The 23,098-nt window shown below is 38.7% G+C and overlaps 2 protein-coding genes across 3 annotated transcripts; both read right to left on the bottom strand.

Moving 5' to 3' along the window:
* Positions 1-363: 363 nt before the first annotated feature.
* Positions 364-21,546, bottom strand: LOC140233149 (uncharacterized). Of its 2 annotated transcripts, XM_072313266.1 has the most exons (12): positions 21,332-21,546; positions 9,432-9,470; positions 8,359-8,845; positions 7,938-8,136; positions 7,319-7,512; positions 7,004-7,173; positions 6,551-6,747; positions 6,129-6,267; positions 2,090-2,140; positions 1,562-1,840; positions 1,126-1,359; positions 384-520 (listed from the first exon to the last, which is right to left on the bottom strand). In XM_072313266.1, exons 1-12 carry the CDS (start codon positions 21,435-21,437, stop codon positions 495-497), a joined length of 2,121 nt encoding a protein of 706 aa, XP_072169367.1. In that variant the 5' UTR covers positions 21,438-21,546; the 3' UTR covers positions 384-494. The 2 variants fall into 2 exon arrangements, with proteins under 2 accessions (XP_072169366.1, XP_072169367.1); XM_072313265.1 differs by lacking the exon at positions 1,126-1,359 and having other exon boundaries at positions 364-520.
* On the bottom strand, positions 14,837-18,469 carry LOC140232708 (uncharacterized). Its single transcript, XM_072312826.1, has 6 exons — positions 18,306-18,469; positions 17,176-17,385; positions 16,486-16,731; positions 16,039-16,115; positions 15,535-15,728; positions 14,837-15,187 (listed from the first exon to the last, which is right to left on the bottom strand). Exons 1-6 carry the CDS (start codon positions 18,467-18,469, stop codon positions 14,837-14,839), a joined length of 1,242 nt encoding a protein of 413 aa, XP_072168927.1.
* Positions 21,547-23,098: the final 1,552 nt, after the last annotated feature.

Genomic DNA, 23,098 nt, shown 5'->3' with positions numbered 1-23,098 from the left:
CAAATTTTCACGAATGAGAAAAAAAAGAAATGTACTTTTTTTCCTGCACAATTGCAACATAAAAAAGTAAGGGCAAATTCTCTGTATGAATACATTTGGCCCTTGGAATAGCTTGTAGAAATAAATATGTATGTACAGCTTTGGTATCTACATATTCACAAACTTTACAGCCACATAAATCAAAAAGGTGTATGTACAAATATGTTACATCCCATCTATTCATGCCTTAAGTCAGAAAAAGAAAAACCCAACAAATAATAATAACAAAAATAATTAAACAGGCACTATTCACAGTGGGTAGTTTACCTCTCCTGAACTGTCCAATCCTATCCCTTTCATAAGTACAAGCTACTAATGCCCCCCCCCCCCCCCAAAAAAAAGGGAAAGTAATTAAAATAAAAATCCCTCCTTATAATGCGATTATAAACTAAATTTGTTTCTTCTTCTCAACTTCAGCAGCTGCAGTCTGGTTTCGGCACACTGGATACTTTACCTCAATTATTATTCAGGACATCCAAGACTGAAAGAAATAGAGAAGAGAAAGGATAAAGTAAATACAACATACTGGAGACCAGAACAAAAAGTACCTACGGAAGGGCTATATTTTCCATCGATTGCAAGGCCATGAGGATTTCTTTCTTATTCTCTCCAGACACCGTATGTGACATGAAATCACCTATTTTTCATATCTTTGCTGGAATACTGGTGAAGTTGTTAAGTCAACCTCACACAAGCCAAAACACACATTCCACGAAACTCTATCCTAATACTAAAAGTGTAGAACATCGTTTTCAACTCGGGGAGTTCAGTGCACATGGTTTATTGTGTTATTGAAAACACAATTATAAAATTTTATGTAACATTACTCCATGATGGGGAGAAGCAGGATGTTTGATTAACAGCAAATCTTCATGACCTTGTTGGGGACTAAAACAAAATCATAATAATGACATGAAAAAATGTTAACCCTTATGAAGCCACAACACAGGCACATGCAAACGAGGCGTACAGATTTCTAAAACAAGCTCAATGTACTCTCTCTTCTGTAATTTTCACAGAAGCTGCAAAAAGAAAGGGCACATTAGGTATCACAGCATATTCATGACATGGAAGTTTATACCGTACCATCATCTAGGGCATGGATATCTGTTATGTCTGGAAGGACAAGATCATAGATGTTGGCCAATTCTGGATCAATAGTGGTAAGACCAGGCTCAGTCTTTAATAAATCAGGGCAGTCACTCTCTGCAGTCTTATCACCGGGCAAACCCTCAGCTTGTACTTGGTACACAGTTTTAACAGCACAGTCAGGTCTCTGACGTTGACCATCACCAACCTTCCCTTTTTCCGGCACTTGGCCTGATGAACATGTGTACAGGCACAGAAAGAAAATTGTTAATTCTCTGATATTTGAAAGCAATGAAATAGATTTCCCCCATGCTACAGCCTCATGCCTATAATCAGCACAAATGCTTCTGTTGCTCCCTTTGATGGAGCTGCAAATACAAAAGATGACGTTAATCCCTTTTATTTGATTTCTTTTCATCCATGGTGCATTTACCTTGTAACGAGTCATCCAGCATGGAGCTCGAGTCCTGTGCTTGTGTCTGCATCAAGAGGTTGTTGTACATATCTCTGTTCTTGAGATATGCGCACGCAAGCATCTGAAGGGCGAGGGAGAACTCGTCTTGACTTGAGGCTGCATTTGATGAAATCTGGGCGGGAAGCGGGGGACTTTGCTCAGGCTTGACCACTGGGGACAAGGATAGGACCATGGGGGCCTGGGCTGGCGACAGTACAGCTGGCGATGCGCTTGGAGCAGCAGCAGCACTGACATTACCTGTACAAGTGAAGAGGAAGACATGCAAAATATGAGGATCTGCTGATTTCAATCTTATTGAGTAACATTTATTAACAAGCATTCATCATAACAGTTGACAATCATTTTACCTTTTGAGTAACACGACTTGACCGTATCAAGTTATTTCCGAGCCTTTTTTTTTTTTAAATCAAGATTCAGCATACTTTTTTCTTTTTCTTTCACAAATACAGAAAAGAAAAATCAATCGATCATTATGATCAAGCTTACCTTGATTCTTGGCACCAGTTGCTACAGGTGGTGACTGTATTGCCACAGAATCTGTATTGAGACAAATAGTATATGTCGCGTTAATCAAAGAGCCACTGACCACATGGTATATTGAGAAAAACAGTCCGTCAAGTTTAGTCACTCAGGTGCCTTGATAAATGAGCCCAAAGCTCTTACAGATGTTTTCTTTTCTTAAATGCTTTTCTCAAACATGCTTTTAAAATTCCAAATACATACTGGTATTGCTTCCAACCTAAATTTACGGATACACTACTCATACTACACTACGTAATTCCTTGTTTCTGCAATTGCTGGAGTGCCTCCTAAAATAGTAGGTGGACATTTTCCATATACTCTTAAAGTGGGTAAATAGATAAAAATATCATTGCTTGAGAAATATAAGCACAATGCCCATAAGCATTGTGGCTTTTTAAAAATTTTCCAATGTTTTTTCTCTTTTTTGCCCCCGAGACATATCTCATGTGAAAAAGTCTTCAACACCTCCAAATATTGCAGAAACAAGGACTGATGCTAATTCCTGCATTACATATTACAAGGATTCAATACCAGTTTGTATAAGATGTTACAAGGAGTTTTGATTGAGCAAGTAAAAGAATTTTTTATTCTAGCTTTTCCCCTTCTACTTGCTGGGCATAATCAGCCTTGAGAGGTAAGTGCTTTGGTTGCTGAAATTCTTTGGAGAATTTCAATAATTCCAGGTGCAGGCGCATCGAGTCTGCACAGATACTAAATAATGTATTAAAAACGATGCAAACATTTAACAAGGCCCTGAAAGTCCGAGATAAGTCTGACAGATTCCTGTGATGTGATGTAGCGGCATTCCCTTGAAGAGGACAGACTCTGCAAACAAATGGAAGGGTGGTGGGGTGTGTGGGGGAGTTGATTTAGAATGTTTGAAGAGTTGAGGGGGGAAAAAAGAAATGGAAGTTTACAAGTTTTGAAGAAAAAAAAAGGCAGAAAAAAAAAGGCAGAAAAAAAAAATGGCAGAAAAACTAAGTTAAGTAGGGAAGGGGATGTGGGAGATAGTGGGGGTAAAAAAAAAAAAATATGGGAAAAAAAAATGGACGGGGAGGGGGAGAGAGAGTGCTTGGAGCCCGAGGACCTGCTGAAAGAACATATGTTCAACATTACATGGAAAAAGAAAGCAAGCAATGGAAAAACAAAAAAGACAGGAAAAACGCTTACTTCACACCCCTACAATACTGTTGTCTTGTTTGTTTGTTTTTTTCTCTCAAAGCATTTTGCCCAAAACATGCACTACTGTTTTTCAAGTTGTTTTTCTTTACTCGACTAATTTCTACTATGAAGATAATTTAGCAGATTGTGATGAACTTGTGATTGTTATTTAAGTTTTTTGTTGTTTATTCATGTTTATTTCATTATGTTCTTTTCCTTGTTGTCACTGTACCAAGAAACATCAGCTGGTAGGAGACAACATTGTCTGTCTCTTTCTGTCAAATGAAAGTCAACTAGCTCATCCATTTCAGAGGGGAAAAAAAAAGAAAAAAAGAAAAAGAAACACTACCAGCATCAGTGTTCTCTACTTAGGTACTTCGCCAACTAAGGTAAAGACAAGGATTTGTAGAATGATTAAAAATAAACTTTTGCTGTACTGTACTGTCTGCCGAGCCTTGCGACCTGCTGAGGGCCCAGAAGTACGTTAACAGGATGGCCTGTTAACGCCTCAGCCGGAGTGCTACAAGAGCACTGAACAATGCGTGCATTATCCGAAAGGCACTGAGGGGGAAGAGCAAAGTTCATGTGATGAATACGCAACCCACCCCACAGCTACTACATTAACTAGACCCAACCCACGGGGGCAATTTTAACAGGGATGGGGACATATACTATTCTACCATGTATAATGCAGGACAGGTCTTTCATCACTTCACATAGGTTTTGGTAGTCAATTTTTATCAACACTTTTCTGAAGAAATGAAGGGTGCACTTTGACACATACAAAAGAACATAGAAACTTTGTCCAAAATGGTTGAAAATTTTTGTTGAAAGTTGTATGCTCTTGCAATTTTATCATTTTAAATAAATCTATATGTATTTTTGAAAGATGGACAAGAAATTGGCATATTAAAAGAGCATTCATGAGGCTTGCTGTAGCCCAATTAGTCCTTGAGATAATAGTAAACCTTAAGAAAAGAAGAAAGAACACTGGTGAAAGATATGCAAGTGTAGACCTGTCTTGCAACTACTGACCCACTTAAATTTGCAACATTTTATACAACAATGAATATGCATCCAGTAATCCTGTGACATGTTGAGCATCGAGACATATAAAATGGCGGAAAATGACGCTTGTATTAACTATGGCATACTCGATGTACGCCAGTTAGCCATGATGCCTCTTTAATTCCATCAAATTTCCCTAAGCGCATCTCGTTTTTTTTTTTCTGACCAAGTTTTGCTCAAGTTACAGGGGTCTACTGCATGCATACCCTTGTCAACACATTTCCACTGTTGATTACAACAGACAAGTTCAAGAGAGAAGAATGCTGCCAATTATGATTTTGATGTTGTTGTCGTAAAATTTTCCCCCCTATAATGAAACCGAAGAAACAGGGGATAACAACTGTCAAATGGCCAACTTGGCTACTGCTCTCGCATACTCTTATTGAAGAAATAAAATGTATTAGTGTAAGCCCTGCAGCTTTCTGTGAAAGGGCTTCTTGGCTTTTCAGCAAATGTATTCTCCTCGACACTCTCAAGGGTGGTGGCTTATAAGAAGTGAGAAAAGGAGCGCATTACTCAGTAAAGGTTTGAAAATTGGCAACATGCTTTTCCCTTCATGGGTCGCACATAATGGATTTGCAGGTTACTTGAAGCACCCATATCAAAGCTCTAGGAAGTGGCAATTTTTAGGATTTTCATTTTACTTCCCTCTGGTCAATTTCTTTGTATAAAAAAAAATTTGCTCTATCATTTCGAGCATTCTGCTTACTACAGTACAAAAGGTCCTAATGTAATTGATTTCAGAGGGTATCTGCAATGGAAAAGTGACATTCTTGAATTTTGTATTCCATTGAAACAATACAAATGAGGCCTAGGAGCAAAACAAAAGTCTACATAATTCCCTTTCCTAGATGGCTTCTTACTTTAATATGGGTGCCTCATAACATATAAACAAATCAAGTCCAGAAATAACATTGGCTGAAAATATTCTCTGCTTTTCAGAGAGTGATGACGGGCTTTGTATTAGTCGAGTATCACAGACTCTTTCAACAATATCGTTTCACATCGGCACTGCTTGCCTGTTAACGATTTTTCAAAGAACAGTCGTCTTGCATACAAGAATTCAAAAAAACAAAAACAAAATTAAGTTAAAAAAAAAGTTTTGGAAAAAAGAGGTTTTGGAAGAAAAAAAGTAAAAAAAATAAGTTATGGAAAAAAGAAGTTTTGGAAAAAAAAAAATGCCCATCAGACAACGAGAAAAAAAGAAAAAAGCAAAAAAAGGGCATAAATGATGCCTCGGGATTCATTCATACCAATATTATTGCTGGACATGATTCTACATTACTGAAACCACCACCATCCTGCAAATCCAAGAAATTCTTGTCAGTAGATACAATGTGTCTCTTGCAGGATCAAGTTGTTTTGGAAATTTTGCTGCTGCAGTAGTTTTTTTGATGCAGTCATATGATGTCTGCCTCCATATGAGATATCTAAAATACACAATCAAGTTTTACTCCAGAGCCCGGAAAACCATTCGAGTCTAAAATATACTTGCTTCCCAGAAGCTCTGCATTTGCTGCCTTCAGTTTTTCTGAAGCAGTTCCTTACAAAGTCCAATAGAGAAAGATTTGTGTTTCAGAGCATGTTGCCATTCAGCTGCTTTTGCTTCTGCAATTTTTCTTCCGACTTTCAAAGAGTGGTAAGGTATTGATAGCAGTCTAAAGTCAAGAGACACATTGGCCTTGAGTCATGCACATTGTAGTGAGCTGACAAGAATGACCTGCACGACCAAAATTTCTCCTGGTCAATGAAATGTTGAAGTGGTGTTCCTTACCAGGCTTGGGGATGTAATCGATTGGGTGGGCTTCCAGTTCACTGCAGTGATTTGGTTTGCCAACGACCACCAAGTACACACGGACAGGAACGGTGACCTTTTGGTTTGCGTACGGTGGGATCTTGCACACAATGTGTGTCTGAGAACAAGCAAAGGTAAGATATATAGATTTGTATTAACATCAGCTTAGAAATGAGCACAATGGAAACATAGTGTGAAGTGATTGTCTTGCACTATCAAAAGTTGGTAATACACCTTGCAAATTCTATGAAACTCTGCCAGATTTCATCCACATCAAGAAAATCTTTGCACACACGAGTCAGCTTCTTGTTCCAATCTTCACTATGGCTGTAAAGGTATCACAGACATGCATACACACACACACACACACACATACACACACACTGATCTGATTGACTTACATTCTGGAAGAGAGCCTTGTCAATCTCACAGTCGCCTTCCCAGGTAACTTTGCCATTGTCATCCAGTTGTCTCAGCTTGACTTCTGTGGTGGCCTTTGATGTGAAGTTCTTGCCGATAATGAAGAGCTCCTCTCCACCAGCTACCGAGCACTGCGTCAAACTCTTCTTTACTATCTCAGGGTGACCGAGTGGTTGAGCTGTAACACATAAAAACAATTTTAGTTAATCTTAAGTCTCTCACACATTGCCACTGCCAAGAGCAATCAGAAGAATTAAATTCTTAAATTGACAATTAACTGGAGCATATTCGAGCACTTACATCCGACAAAGAGCAATAACATTTCCATCTCTTACTTTTATCTAAGCTTTGGGTAAACACTGCACACAAGGATATATGCTCACAAACAGTGTGATGTAATAGCAGGGTCAATAAATAAGTTAAAACACACTCACTGCATGTAATTGGTCTGGACAATGCTTGTAAGGTGAAGAATCCATCATTTGAAGGCACGTAAACTCTGAAGACCAGACGGACACATGTGCTCTTCCTTTTCGATCGGATTGGCCCTATCCTCTGCTCCACGTCTGCGTTGCGAAGTTTCAAGATGCCAATGCAGTCAACGCTGAAATGACAAATGTATTTCATAAAAGTTGAGAACTAAAATGAAAACACGAGAAGAATCTTACTAATATTGCACAAAGCACATTACTTTTAAATTTTTTGTTACAGCCATTACAAAGGAGATTGCAGAAAAATGGCACTCTCACCTGAGTTCCATTTTCCCATCGCTAGGTTCCCAAGGTACCTCCAGGACAGTGGTGCCATCGATGTCGTTCTCTTCGCATGGCGTGGTGTTACGACCCGTCACCTTGCAGGCCTGGTAGTAGCCATGTGGTCGGATCTTTCCCTGGTCGATGCCCACAAACACCTGCAGCAGAACTGGTTGATTGACCCCTTCCAGCTACAAATCAGTAAGAAAATGTGAAGAATTAGGAGCAAAGGTTCCTCAAACTAAAATGAAGTTAGCATCTATATTTCACTGCAATGCATTTCTCATCAACATGCTTTTTTGTATTACACCAAGCTCTGGCATAATGACACTTGTCTTGATAAAATGAGTTGTACCTGGAGCAAAATCATGTGACATATTCCCTGATAAATTTTTCTGAGAGGGCAGGGGGACTGATCTATATTTGATTGAATATTTCCAAATGCTTGTACCGAGACAGTTGAATTCCAACAGCTGTCAGGATATACTTGCATTTCATTGTTACAAATCTCAAATACTTGATAACTTATTCCAAAATTCATGAAGATATTCAGAGAGTTGCAGTGGAGAAAGCAGAAAGGGCCTTCTCACACAGAGCAAAAACGAGCTTGGCTCACCTGGAGCTTTGGATAGCAGTCACCACTCTCATCCTTGACGCTTCCCCTACTGCCTTCCGTCCTGTAGCGGGCTCTGTGGTGCTTTTCTGGCTGAATGTTGATGCGCAATGCTGCACCATTCAACTTGTCTGGCAGTGCCTGGAGAAGACTCGGGTACTGCTGTTTCCTGGGTCTTTTACCGGGGGCTAGTCCACAGGTGCTAAATGAAAAGGACAAACAACCAAGGTTAATATATAAATTCAAGGTAAGGTAGTGCTTTATGTATGGTATCCTCTTACTGGTGCTAGAGCTGTGTAGGAAAAAATGGGAAGAAAAGTATGTAATGTTAAGTGAGTACATAGTCATTAGTTCACACAGCATGAAAGGAGCATTCATGACTGTATGATTTAAAACCATTACAAACATAGGGGGTTAGCTGTACCTTGTAGAAGCTGCAGCTCGTTTCCTACTAGGCTTGGCTGTCTGCAAAAGAGTAGTGGTCCCCTCGGTTACTGGACTGCTTGGCTGCAACAGATTTCGATCTCGCAGAGCACTTGTAAAGTCAACATGTGGAGTGGTGGTAGCGTTAGGGACCTGGCCTACCATGGGACTCCTTGGGGATTGGTCCCGAGTGGATCCTTCCCCAGACTGGTTTGACATGGGAGGACCACTTAGTGACTTGTTCCACTCTTTGTCATCGTCCAGAATGGAAATCAGGGAGTTCCTCGTTTCTTCCTCAAAATCCGGGAAGAGATCTTCCTCGGTGCATGATCCAACAGAACTGGATGGCGTAGATGCGTCTCCCCAAAGACTTTTGGCAGATATGGGTGATGCAATTTCAGAGTTTGTGTCATACCCAAGATCCACCAAATCTTCAGCCACTCCACTTACCTCATCAGCTACTGACACAAGTTCTGCACTTTCAGTATCTGGATATTATAAAATGTAATAATGTATAACCTATGAGAGTGTGTTTCTTTGAAAAAAAAAGAAGAAAAAAAAAAACTCTTCTAATAATATGGTGTTGAAAATAGGAACCTAACTCAACCAATTATTCTTAAAGAGCCCTAAATCTTTTTAATCTGAATATCACTGTCAACAGCCTTACATGTACGATAACAAAGTTTGACTACACTGAATATCAGAATGGCTACCCTGCAACAAAATACTTGAAGTTATAGTTGCCCATGGCCTATGATTTTGTGATTCTGTTTTTGCATACATTTCTTTCCTCCTCGTGGACGATCCCCTTTTGAGGTATGTGCTGAATACAGTAGATCCCATCAGTAATCACAGGAGAAATTGTCAAGAATAATAAGTGCATTAAATTTGTGGGCAGGGCAATCATTCTCACTTCATTTTCAATGTAGTACACAATTCAATTCTCTCAATGTACACTCATGTGGCTTACAACTTGTAAATACCAATTCACGGACATGTTGTAGCTCTAGTTATGAAAACAACCTTTTGCATAAGGCAATGCACATGTTTAGTCCTAGAGAATGTAAGTCTCACCTTCAGCAAAAAATGACAGCCCTTGCATCATATTTGGATCTGAAATGAAAACACAAACAGAAAAGAAATGTATAGCATGGCATCTTATCTTATACCGGTACACACGAGTATTAAGACCACATGACTGTGGCTATTTACAGTACATAAGTACTTTGACAAAAGGCATAGTACCCAGACATTCTAGCAAGTAATGTCCTGATGTTGAAATCTTCACACAAAATATAAGTGTAGTGATTAAAATATCCTAGGAACATTCTTCAAGATTTTATAGTGCATAAGTGTGGCTAGAGGAAGTAAAGCACCTGAGTTGGGGGGGGGGGGGGGAGGGGGTTATGTTCTCCTTCCTATGTTTGCTTCAGCATTTTTAAGCTGTTAATTCTGCAATCTTGCGCATGCTATATAGAACTAAAATATTTTGCCTTTTTCAAATAAAATGAAAAGAGATTGTCACAAATATGATTTTTTAGGGGGTTGGAAATAAGTTAACACATTTTGGGGTCATTTTTTTTTTTTTTTTTTTTGGTGGGGTGGGGGAGGCAAGAAATGAGAAAGATTGTCAGATGTAGGACTGTGAGCAAGAGAGGCTTCTGACGTACGAGACTTTGTTTGTAAATATGTATCCTTCTTGAACTTCTATAATTAGCAAGCTCAAAATGTCAATATCTACCCTACGGCTACAACATTATTGGGGGGGGGGGGATCAAAACTCAAGTCTTGGATGTGGAAAAAAAAAAGCTACAAGTGCTCTTACAGTCTTAAACTAAACATAAAATACAAACCTCAACAAATAAGTACAATGTGTACATTGACAATGTCACAGAGGCTCAATGATCACAGTACGGTATCAAGATTGGGATGTAATTTTAGTCAAGAACTCAGAGCCACACACACATTACCCAAGATTTAGTGGATACATAACAAAAATTTTTAACTCGACCGAAATCAAACTGAAACTTAAGAACTCTAACGTTAGTAACTAACGCCCAGTAACGGTTACATGGTCATGGCTAGAATACAAAAATAAATAAATAAATAAATAAGAGAATGAAATACAAAAATAAAAGACAATAAAAACCTACTTATTTACCTTTTAGTAGTTTTAAATCTAAAAAACATGTTAAATTAACCAATTGTGAATTTTAAATAAAATTAGATCTCTAATGTAAAGGTAAAAATGGCAATGACAAGAGCTAGCAACGAGGCTCCAATTGCAAGATTCTGTTCTTTCTATCTAACTGGTTACACATCAGGTTTTAGTATTGGTAATATAATGTGAAAATGTTCAATGAAACTACCTATCCTTCATATGCCGGGGGCGTTTACTGACGTTGCTTTGCTTTTACCAGTTAGCAAGGTTAGTTAACAACTTAAACAAGATACAGACTGACTGATGTGAAAAATGTTGCCCTGCTCCCAGATTCTATTTCAATCTCATTATTCACATTTCAGTTCACAACTTCACACTCCGACACAAGTCATATATGCAGGGCGAAGAATTGCGCGCGCGCCGACAACGGTTACAATAACTTACACTCAGTTACAGTAGTATTCTGATGCAACCCACCAAGAGGAACAATGTGCTCGCCTCACGTATATAGGGCGCGTGTGCACAGTACGCGCAGCGCCATGTTTAGTGTGACGTCATATGAAAAAGACGACTTGGACACGGTGCGGAAATTATAAAAGTAAACAAAAGGAGAACAAAGTTGAAATAACAATGAAACGCGATGTAACACGAAAATCGATAAAACGTAACCGCCTGTGTAGCCAAGCAATACATATCGATCAACATAAGCTAATCACACTTTTAATTATATTTCCATGTCGATGTAAAGTGGGCTTACATAAAGCCATCACTTCATGTAAAATATGATTACAATCTTCTTTTTATTTTCATAACTTACAAAAGTGAAGACAACTTTAGAATTACGATTTTTTGGATGACTAAATTTTTGGTATAAAGGAATGAGGATATATCTTCCAGCCACACATACTTTTCAGTTATCCTACAGTTTTTCTCTCGAGCGGGTGGACGCCCGACTTAGCAGTACACGAGGGAGGTTTTACCGTGTCCGTGTAATGCAGATCAACACCCGTCAGGGCGGAGGCCCCACATGCGTGCAGTTTTCACTTCTAACGACAATTTTCGCTTGTACTGAGTGTCTTCAATATTTTCCTTCGGAAAACGCTAATTTGAGGTAGGTACGAATACTTCTTGACAGTTTAAACGTTGGAACAGTTCGGATAAGGGAGCCGCATAATTCCGTTCTTAGCGGCACGGCGCTCGTCTTGTAGCCAGACGCGTCGGGTGTGGAACTCAGTCCCACTTCGTAGTGTAACCATGACGCGTGCAGCGCGCAGTGGTGCATATCGTAATCGTGCATCCGTACTTTAGAGCAAGGACGAATGCAAACATATACTTTCTTCATGGGTGTTAAACTATTTAAAGTAAAACTGTGGACACACACTGTGGACACAGTGGACACAAGTGACTACCACTTGTATAAAATACTACTTAGATTTACTGTATTTACTTGAGATTGTTTAAGAAGTACCGGTGACGTGACTTGGCCAGGCGAAGTAACTAAACTAGGTCTAACGCACGGTAGGGTGTCTCTCGATCTACCTGGTGAATACTAAAGTGAACATAGTTTCATAGATACTTTGGGAGTCGACATAGCTACAGACTGAATCTACTCGACGAGACTGTTCAAACCACTCATCAACAGTCAAAGCCACGGTGTAGAAAAACAAACAAACAAACAAACAAAACATCAGAAAAGAAAAAAAAAAAGGTCTTATTCTCATGAGTTATAATTTTAAGAAAATTGTATTCAGAATGTGATACCAATAGGAGTAAAACTGTCAACAATAATCAGTACAGGGATATGGTAGTACTGTAGTATTGCTGATAATCCTGTTATTGTTCAGTTAATACCTGCTTCTTTATTTTTTCAGAATAGATTTGATGGGAGAGAGTACCGTACTGCATGCAAGTTAAGTTCGCAAAGTCCTGGTAACAAAGTTCACCCTTACCGGCCTTAGTGAGTGACAATAATTCTTAACTGTGACAAACTTACATTGATGCAATTTTATTGTACAGGTACCGTGCATGATACAAAATTGACAACGACTGACTCAGACAGTCTTAGAAGATCTGCTCTTCTGCATCTTTGAAGACATGATTTAACAAACAGCAATGGCCTGTCAGCACTGAAGAGATACGTAGACCTCTACATGGAATCTCACAAAGGTGAGTGTGGCAATGTTGAAACATATATGGATATAGAACTAGTCACCTGGAGTGGCTTTGATTGTGGTTGAAAAAAAAAAAAAAAAATGTATTCGTATTCCTGCAATTTCCTCCACCAAAGAAGGGGTTTATGTTTTTGTCTGTGTTACTTTGCTGTTTGCAAAATTTTCATCTAAAACAAAAATGTGACCTAATTTAAATGAAACTTGCAGGAAAAATTGATAATGATACAAGGAACAGATGATTAAATTTTGGAGGGGATCTGGGAATTTTCATGAATATCAGGATTTTTCAGCTTTTGGCAGATATAGGGCCAACAAACTTCGGAGTTCAAGCTGTGAGCATTTATATTGGAGTTTGCATACGATATTGCAAATGCTCTGCTCAGGCGAGGTGCCGCACAGCTGGAAGCTGATGACGTAAATAAAAGGCTTCTATTTCGCACAATTGGGCAACATTTTCAGCATTTTGTGAATGGGTGGAAATCAGCAGCTTGGCAGAAATCTGCACTCCCCAAGTGCTTAATTTCTACTAATGATTCCCATACAACATCAGTATTAGAAATGTCTAATTGGTAAATGATTTTTTTTTTTTTTTTTGGCCTGTTTTTCTCCTGAATTTGACTGCTACAGTTGAGCAGTGACAGTGTTCTGTGAAAAAGTTTTTTCCAAACACATGGAATGTTATACCATGAGAAGTATAGCAGTAATACTGGTACTAAAAATAAATCCATACTGGTAAGGATTCTATTTAATACGAGATGTCACTTAAATGACTTGTGTGAACATGTCGATTATAGATGTAGACGACAATGTCTATCATATGCTATAAACTATATGCCCACCATTTACTTCTCTTTGCTGAACTTGTTGTAGGTTTTGGGGCTGCTGACAACCCATTGGTTTTTAACACACTGGATGTGTTGAGCGAGGGTGTCGCGATACCCTCGCAAGTCTCCGAGGATGTTGTTCAGCTGGCAATGAACCGCCTCCCCTCCCTGCTCTCCGAGATGCCCAGCTGTAGCCTTCCACTTGAGCAGGAATGGTATGACGTGCTCCTCAAGGAGATGTTGTTTTGGTGTCACCGACTCTGTCGGGAAGGCTTGCCTGCAGAATGCTATGTATTCCTTGATGTTCTGATCTGTAAAGGAAACAAGTAACATCATGCCAAAAGTGTGATTTTTATGTGTCTTCCTGTCAAAATATAGAATAAAGTTTTCATTCCAGGTAATACCTATAGAAGCAAACAAGTTTATACTAAAGCTGTAACATATATAGTAATGCTGTCAAAGTTTTGGCAAATCAGTTTGTTGCCCTTCTATCATAACAAGCTTATCAGAAGAAATGTGCATATAATGATTTTATTTTCTTTCATTCTTCTCCTTTTTCCAGTGCATGCTTATTCAAATATGCTGATACTAGAAGATACTCGGATTTCACTCTCTCACCTAACTGATGTATTTCTTCCTCTTTCATGAATCCAGCACTGTTGATGGCTCTATGGCATCGGCCGTACATGTTGAACACCTTGCCATATTTGCAGCTGATGTCAAGGGCTTCTTCGTGGAGGGACTGGTCGAAAGGACAGGCCTTCTTTACAGCGTCAGGTATTGCAGAGGTGAGCAAATCCACGTTTTGGGGCTGTTGAAAAAATTACAGTACATATAGCAGAGAATAGACAACCTGAGAGATTAAAGGATGGTGTTATAAACTAATAAAGTGTAAACATTTTACAACTTCTAAAGATTTAGCTTAATTCTGTACTTTTTTTTTGTTGTTGAGAGAGAGAGATAGAAAGAAATCAATTGAGGACAAAATATGAACCAAAGAGAATTACCACTGCTTCATAGGAAGAATTTTTTTTTGTTTTTGTTTTAGATTTCCTAAAGCAAAAAAGAAAAACTTACCTGAAGGCACTTGTGCACATGGTTCCCCACGAAGGACTTTCCATGGTACGCCTGCCGGCACACCTTGAGGGTCTGGAGCACACTTTCCACTTGCATCAGAACGGGCCCACTTCCAAAAGTGACGTCGGGTAGTTTCGAGATCTCTTTGTCCTAGATAAATGTAAAATGGTTTCGATCAAATCTATTAATTCTCATAAGAGCTGTAAAGCCAAACAAAGGGGAAAATCAATTCAAATCAGTATACATTTATTTCATAGCTCTCATCATGTCATGAAATATTACCACTTCACGTTTCTCCTTCCTCTTTTCATCAGCCATCTCCAGAATTGTTGCAGGAGGCTCAGTGTCGTACAACAGGGCAACCATGGTATGCTGCTGTATCAAGTCATCAATCTCTTCCTCCAGCTCCTTGGCTTTGTTTTGCAGGGAGAACTTTCGCATGGCTTGCTTGTATGCTGTCCTGGCATGAGACAGCTCTTCTCCCCTCACTGCCAGCTTCTCCATGATTTTCACATCAATTCCGTGACATCTTTCGCTCATGGAATTGAAGTGTTTGAGGAAGAGGCCTAATGAGATGTGGAGACCGGGTGGACAGACCTAGTAGAAGAGAGAGGACATAGTATTTCAGGTTACTTCTGTGTTATATGCTTGAAGTTTGAGCTGTAGAAATCCATAAGTCTTACTTTCTCATTCTCTTTTCTTTCCTTAGATTTTCATCAAGATTTTATGATAATGCCTACTGCATGGAGTCAAATGCTCAATCACTGAACAAAGATGACAGGATGCAAGCATGAGAATCATTTTGGCATGGTGAGTGTGCGTTGCATATGAGATTCAAAGTACATGTCTCTTCATATCGATGAAATTAGATTCTTTGGTACCTTACTCTTTTTGAGGGGTTTACACTATACAATGTATTAGTGACTGAAATAATGAATACTCACTTGGTCGATTGGGATTTGGAAGAACGGCGGGCGGATTACATTGAAGGCCTCCTTAGCAATGCTGTGCTGCTTGAACTTGCTCAGGGATATGTCCAAGCTCTCAAGTGTTCGGGCCTGTTGGGGAGCCTTTCTCTCAGCTGGTGGAATGGCCATGTCTTGCCGTGTTACTGAGCAGTGCAGACAGCAATGACGCCCTGCAAGAATTGAAAGTGATGATCAATAAATGAGGTGCACATCATCAATTGCGAAATGAATCATCATTGCCATGTAATATATTTACTTAGAAAGATGCCCTGCAAGAATTGAAATGATCAATAAAATAGTGAGGTGCACAACATCAATTGCAAAATAAATAATTATTACCAATATATGCACTTGAATATCAAGAAGCCATGCATCAGCCCTTACTTTTGGCAGATTATGATATTGATATTGTGAACTATTAGCAGTGTGGGTGTGGTTGTTGTTGTTTTTTTTTTTTTTAATAAATTAAGTGTTGCTTACCACTAGGTCCAGATAGCCCGTACATGCGTGTCAGGTATTCATAATCACCAAACACAAAGAGCCGGATCTTCTTTTCCCTTGAAGGTGAAAGCATTGGATAATTTCATGTAGATTTATGATACATGTACCATTACAACATTGAATATTTTAGTAACTTGTATGCATCAACCATTGTTTTTTACAAAATTAGCCTACAATGAAACAGTAAAGGGTTGATTACCTTCATTGAATCTTATAAATGACATACATTACTTGTACTTGGCAAAATGTCTGCTTGATTTGGGAAGTTTAATTTCTTATTCTTAACATCTATTAATTATCGTCCATTCTTGAAAATTGCACATTTCATGTATAACCTTTCAAAAATGTGTATGAGGGAAGAGATCATTTTCATAAGAACATTAAGAATGATGCAACAATCATGATAGGCAAGTCAAAACTCCATACCTCCAGTGGGAGTGGGATAACTCTTCAATCTGTGCTTGCACCGACTTCAATGCCACCTGGAGATTGTAGGGGGAGTCATTTCCTGGGAACAGTAGGATCACACGGGTATTGTGGAGACTGTTTGGACGACCAACGTTGGCTAGCTGCACCATTAGCTTAAATGTGCCCCCTCCCTTATCGCCTCCCACTTTCACCCAAACCTCCTCCTCAGGAATGCTGCCGTTATGCCATGTCAGTTCATCAAGTCTGTTTTCAAACATGAGCAATGAGTGATGATATGGTAAGCTTGCTATTTCAACAGCATGTTGCACATTAGAACCAAATGTGAAATTTTGGTTTAGACTCAATGAATTATTTGATGGTTAACTGAAGGTGCTTTATAAACAAAGTCATAATACTGTTACATCTCATTTTCACATAATTATTTCATTTCATGATTGCTTTGACTATTAAGACTCTTTTTTTTTTTTTTTTTTTTGCAATAGGCTGTTTATACAATGTGGGGACTAATATTCATATTTGGTCAGTATTGTTATGTAGATTGCTTGTTCCTCTCTAATAAATGTGAAAACAAATGGAAATCAATTTTGTTTACTAAACTGTGCATGAGATTTGCCAATCTGTCAGGATGATGAGAAGCAGTCAATTTCTATGTGTAGTGATGCAATTTTTTTTTTTCTTTGTACTTACTGTTCATACTCATTGAGCATTTCATACACCAGGGACTTGACATCTTTCACATACACCAGTGGCGCTTGCTGGATCTCCACATTTCTTGATGATTCACATGTAACCTGCATGGGTACATACTCTCCTATCAGGTTGTCCCTAATGATCTCTTCGTGGAGGTTTCTCACTCTTCCCTCATCCGCTGTGCGTATCTGCCTCTCCCTCAACCAGCTGTCGGAACAAATGCGTTTTTGATGAACATCATGTAAAATGTCAGCTATTTATTCATGCATGTTCATCTATTTTTTTCTGAAAGTTTTCAAGGACATGTCCAAATTTTATTTTTGTTGTTCAGTAATTTGATCAGTATTTTTTTTTCTATGATTGCTTTTTATTAGTTGTTACACAAAGTGATTTTGCAGTGGGATATTATGTTTTGAATATACACGTTGTACTGGATATATATTCTGTACCCCCTGTTCTACACCTTCTTTTCATCCTATCTATTCTATCCTATCTCTGACAATTCCCCCTACAAGCTAACCAGGTGGTGATCTCCTTGTATTGTATATGGGAACCCAGGAGGTGTCTGTGAATTCCCGGGAAAGACCAAGATGTGTCAGACATTGACATGGGATTTGTGGTTGTGTAGGTATGTATATTATAAAGAAATTAGCAGACACAGTGTAATTATGTATCAGTACATACGGCAGATGTGCTGTAGATGATAATGTGATGTAAAGTGCTGTAAAACAACCCTTACCAGTAGTTTGTTAGAGTGTTATGGGTTGCTATACAAAAATTATTATTGTATAAATACATAAATACTATAATTATATACATGTATATTACAGTACAATGCACTTCTGTTCATATAGAATGAAGTCCTTAGGACAAGAATTTTTCTTTGGCTATTTTGTTTGAGCTGAACAGTATGCTAAGATGTACTATACATAATTATGTTATGTATAGGTGGTTAATTTTAGACCTGAATTTTTATTTCTTTGTATTAAGAATTTCTGTTTTTTGACCATTTTCTTTTTTACAGGAGTGTGTTTGTATATATATATATATATATATATATATATATACACACACACACATGCACACATTTGTTTATTTCTTTGCATTCATGTTAAATTCAAGCAAACCTCTTCAGCCTTCGAAGCTTTTTCCAACTGAAGCCAAATACCGACTTCAGCTCCAGCAATTCTTCTGGACAAATGGTGATACCAGAGGGCCCTAGGATGTCTTGCAGACTGTTGTTCATGGACAACTCATCTCTCCATTGGACGGCTTCCTGTCCTAGTGACATTTCCTGTCGAACGCTGTTCATCAGATTTGTCCGACGACGAACAGTGGATTTTGAGCATTCACTGCTTGACACAGTAGCATGTGGAATCCTCCGTGTTGTGATTGGCTGGGAGAGAAATATTATTTAGAAGAAAAATGATGTGTGTATTAAATCAATTGTGTGCATTCAAGAAAGCAGATGTTTAATGTCAGGAATTTTTTCAGACTGTAGGACCTAAGTATCAAAATGTATTTCATTTTATTTGCAGCTCATCAAAAAATTGTTTATGCCAGAAAAATACAAACTTTGCTTCAAGGGATCTTATAGTTCTGGTTGAGACCTAACAGGTTCCAAATATTATTGGGTGAGATATGAGAAAGCATGCACTTATGAAATATTAAAGAGCATATAATTCCAAAAGGAATTCAACATTTATTTGATGAAAATTGGTTTTGAAATGGCCAAGACACACAAAATAGGGCAATCCTAATAAAAGGAGGTGGGGCCCATCATTTATTATCATCGCTTTATTTTTCTTTCTTTTTGGATGTCTAGATATTCAAAAACCAATTTTCATAAAAAAAAAATTACCAATTCATCTTAAAATGGCGTGCTCTATACTTTTTCATAAGTGGTTTCTTGATATCTCACAAAAGTTAAAAGCCGAATTCTTGCTTCCACCAACAGGATGCCTACGGTACTATCCTTAGAATAATCTTGATTACCGGTACTAGGTGCCTAGTGTTTTAGCCCATTTTTGCCTAATTTTAGAAGACATGTTCATGTGCCCATTGATTTTTTCCTTACTTTTTCCATGTTTTGAAATGTTTGTATTTATACAATGTAGCATTTAACAAAGTGAAAGTTTTGAGTTTGACCACAATAAAATGTGTCATTTATGAGGCTGCATTTGTTACATTGGTATACTGTAGTCATTCATCTATTTACCTTTTTAGTGGAAATCTATAAATACAATTTTGTACATACAGAGGTACCAAACATGTTCATGTAGATCTATGTGATGAGTGTATAAATTTATGTTTCTAATATCATTAGCAAATGTATAAAGGGTCTGCGCTCATACCTGTCCACGTCCGGGGACACCAAATGTTGCGGAGCTGCCATCATGAGACTTAGCAAATTGATGTCGTATGAACGTGGTTGCGATGTGCTCCACCTGTTGTTGTCCTAGTTGGGGCATTCTGTTAGCATAAGTGTGGTCGTGCGATGTGTGATTACTACAGGTGTGAAATGGTGACTGGTTGACAGGGAGTAATCGGTTGCAGTGTTTGCAACGAACGTGCAAGCTCTGTCTGAGGGAATATATGTATTCACCTGGCTTGTGAGTTTGAGAAAAATGAATATGTTGACTACACACTGGACACTGAATTGACACTTTTGAAAACAAAGAACACAAACAGTCAGCACAGAAAAGGTGACGACACGGTGTCTCAATAGGACGGGACACAACATGATGACAGACACGACAGATCAGAAACGCGTTACACTCTTCAACATGGAAGTGTTCTTCATTGAATGACTCTCCCTGACCCTGCGAGTAAGGATCAGATCCAGATGCCAACTGCATAATGTGCGAAGTGGGTGTTGCCTGTGGGTTTGGTGGGCGACCACCTGTCTTTCTTTTTTTTGGTCTACCACTTTGTTGTGTCAGGGTGTACAAGTCACAAGTTGTGCAATTAGATGTGGGCCTGCGCTTGTGTCCTTGCCAGTCATTTTTTGGCTGCCATGATGTTCCTTTGTCATCGATGATTACTTTACAGTAGCATGCCGTGCAAAATGTGGGCGGGTGGATATTTGGCTCATCATTTGATACGTCAAGATTAAATTTGTTTTTGATTATTTCTGCATACTTAGACACTTGATATGCATGATTCCTTTTCCTCCTCAAGCTGATTACTCTTTCCCCACAAAAGCGACATAATGCAAATAACCGACGGTTATGTTCATCCATGGCTAGGCTGGTACATATGTAGCACAAAACTTAATCAGATCTAATGCAGAAGTCGAGAAGAAGGTCACACAAAGGACAACTCGCCGTCACTGACAAAAAACTGTAGGATAGAGAAAAATATTTCACACTTGTCAGAAAAGTTCTCAGGATTCAGTAGAAGTATGCAGGAGAAACTAAAAAATTGCAGTAAAAACGAATTTATTCAGATTAGAAAGGCACGAAAAAGAAGGAAAATTGCAGAAATAATCGTGTGTGGTGAAGTGTGGATGTCCGTTTGGCCGGCAGCAGAAGTGTACATCGCTTGTGTACATTTTGAAAACGCCGGGTGCTGCGTAGTGTGAGTGAATTGAATGTTATTATTTCTCGTGGTGATTGTGTATGTACTCTAAATTGATATTGCATCATGAGATAAGTTTGGATACCACTCTGGGATTTGATGAATGACGTAATCTTGGCATGTCTCTGAAGAGTTGGCGTCGGTAGTTACCGTATCCACCTCTGGTTCAAACGCTCGCGCAAATTCATCAGTCGCGTACAGGGCGCCCCCATGCGGCAGTTCAGGAGACAGTGCTCCCACGCGCATATTGAACGGCGAGCTATCAAACCTGGATACGTGGCCTAGCGTTGTGCGCACTGTTACATACAAAGCACGGGTAGTAATTTGCATATGACAGTCACGTGACTACGTCAACACGCTCCTCCGTTCCCGCGGTCGCCATGTTTAGCAACCGTCTGCCGCACCCTAAAATACACTTGTTTCTCCCGTTTATTTCATCATGTCGAAGTGACTGGTATTTCCATGCAAGTATTTGTAAGCTTTTATCAATCCTGACTCGTGAGAACAACTCGAAAATTATTTACACACACAGAAATATCCTAATTCTCACAAAATAACGTAAATTTTCACCAACCTTTCATTAAATCGCTGGGCGGCGAGAATAGACTGCCTACCGGCAGCGAGTGCTTTTGAAGAGTCAAAAAGCTAGACGGCTCGATTTGATGACATTCCAGGGACATTTTCCTTTCAGATCCAGTCGATGGAAATATTGAAAAGTTCTGAAAAACGTGAAATACAGGCTTGGATGTGTCTTTCACTAAGGTGGCGTAGTTCCGACAGCAATGAGAGACAGAGCACAACTGATTAGGAATAAGAGTGCGCTCATAATAAAAAGCACCAATATTCCTGGATGACATCATACATCTCATCCATGATTGGTCAATGGTGATGTAATGAGAAAATAACCAATCAGAGACAGAAAGGGAGCCATAGCCACGGAATGTGATTGGTCTCGTTGTAGTTATGCTTCGACCAATCACGATACTTGTGTGAAGGGGTAACGAAGGGGTATGTCCCCTACGTCAGATCATGGAGCTACTATTAGTAGCTCCATGGTCAGATAATGGAATGCGCGGTCGTACTGTCGGGGTCTTCTCGCGTGGCACCGCTGATTCTCTTCGTATTCAGCAACGCCACAGAATGCCTGGATGCATAGCATACACATGTGTGTGTGTATCTCGTCGAGCATGCTGCAGCTGCATTCGCAGCGCAGGCGTGGCGTGAACCGAACAGCCTTTTATCTCCAGTATATTATTCCGCGTTGCATTTGCTAGGCGCGCCAGCGAGGACCTCGATCCTTGGTTGTAAAATTGACGTGGTCTTCTTGCATTCCGTCGAAAAATGTTATTGCATGTTTCGAGTGATTTTGTTTTCCCTTTGAATTTTAATGATTGAATCGATAAGATCAGGTATTTCATTCGTATACATGATTATCCTCTGTAAATGACATAAATTCTGCATAAAAAAGTAAATGCACTTTCACAAGGAAAATAAAACTTGATCATGATCAACTATGGCAACTCAATAACGTAGCTCCTAATAAGTTTGTCTGCCTTTATCTAGTACAATGTCACAATATGATATAATGTAATATAATATGATATAATATAATATAACATAATAAGATATAATGTAATGATATAATATACTAATAGGGCCTATTGTACAATTTGTGTACCATCACCTTCTGAACAAGTTCTTCAATTCCAAAACTTACTGTTTTAGGAAGAATTACTGTAGTTAAATCATTATTGATGTCAAAATTAAATTATTTGTTGTTATCACTTCCTGAACCAAATTTTAAAACATTGACAGATATAAATCGTTGTTTTTATTCGTTTATATGGGAAAATAAACCCGATGAAATAAATAGAAATCAAATGTGCCAGCTATATTGTCATGGTGGTACTAAAATGATTGATACTTTCATGCATGCTAAATCTCTTAAAATATCCTGGATCAGAAGGTTTATTTGTGATCCGCAGACTGAAAATTACACGTTCCACCATGTTCCGTTCTTTCTTGCCCCAACCAGTATCGTTTCATTTATTTATGGGGTCACTGTACTACAAAAAACTTGCCAATGTAATGTCTAATGATTTTTGGAAAGAGGTACTTCTGGCTTTTTCAGAATTTCTACAAATCAATACAAATGATAATTGGGCAAGCTAGCCTCTTTGGAATAATCCTTTGATTAAAATGAATAATAACACTGTATGTTTTAAGTCTTGGTGTGAAAAAGGTGTACGTTTTATAAATGACTTGTTAGATAATGATGGAAAATTTCTTTCATATTTTGAATTTCAGAGGAAGTTTGGCATACAAACTAACTTTCTTCAGC

Source organism: Diadema setosum, chromosome 9, assembly GCF_964275005.1.
Source record: "Diadema setosum chromosome 9, eeDiaSeto1, whole genome shotgun sequence".
NCBI classification, from domain to species: domain Eukaryota; kingdom Metazoa; phylum Echinodermata; class Echinoidea; order Diadematoida; family Diadematidae; genus Diadema; species Diadema setosum.
Note: the sequence above shows the minus strand (reverse complement) of the source record. Positions and strands in the feature narration are given on the sequence as shown.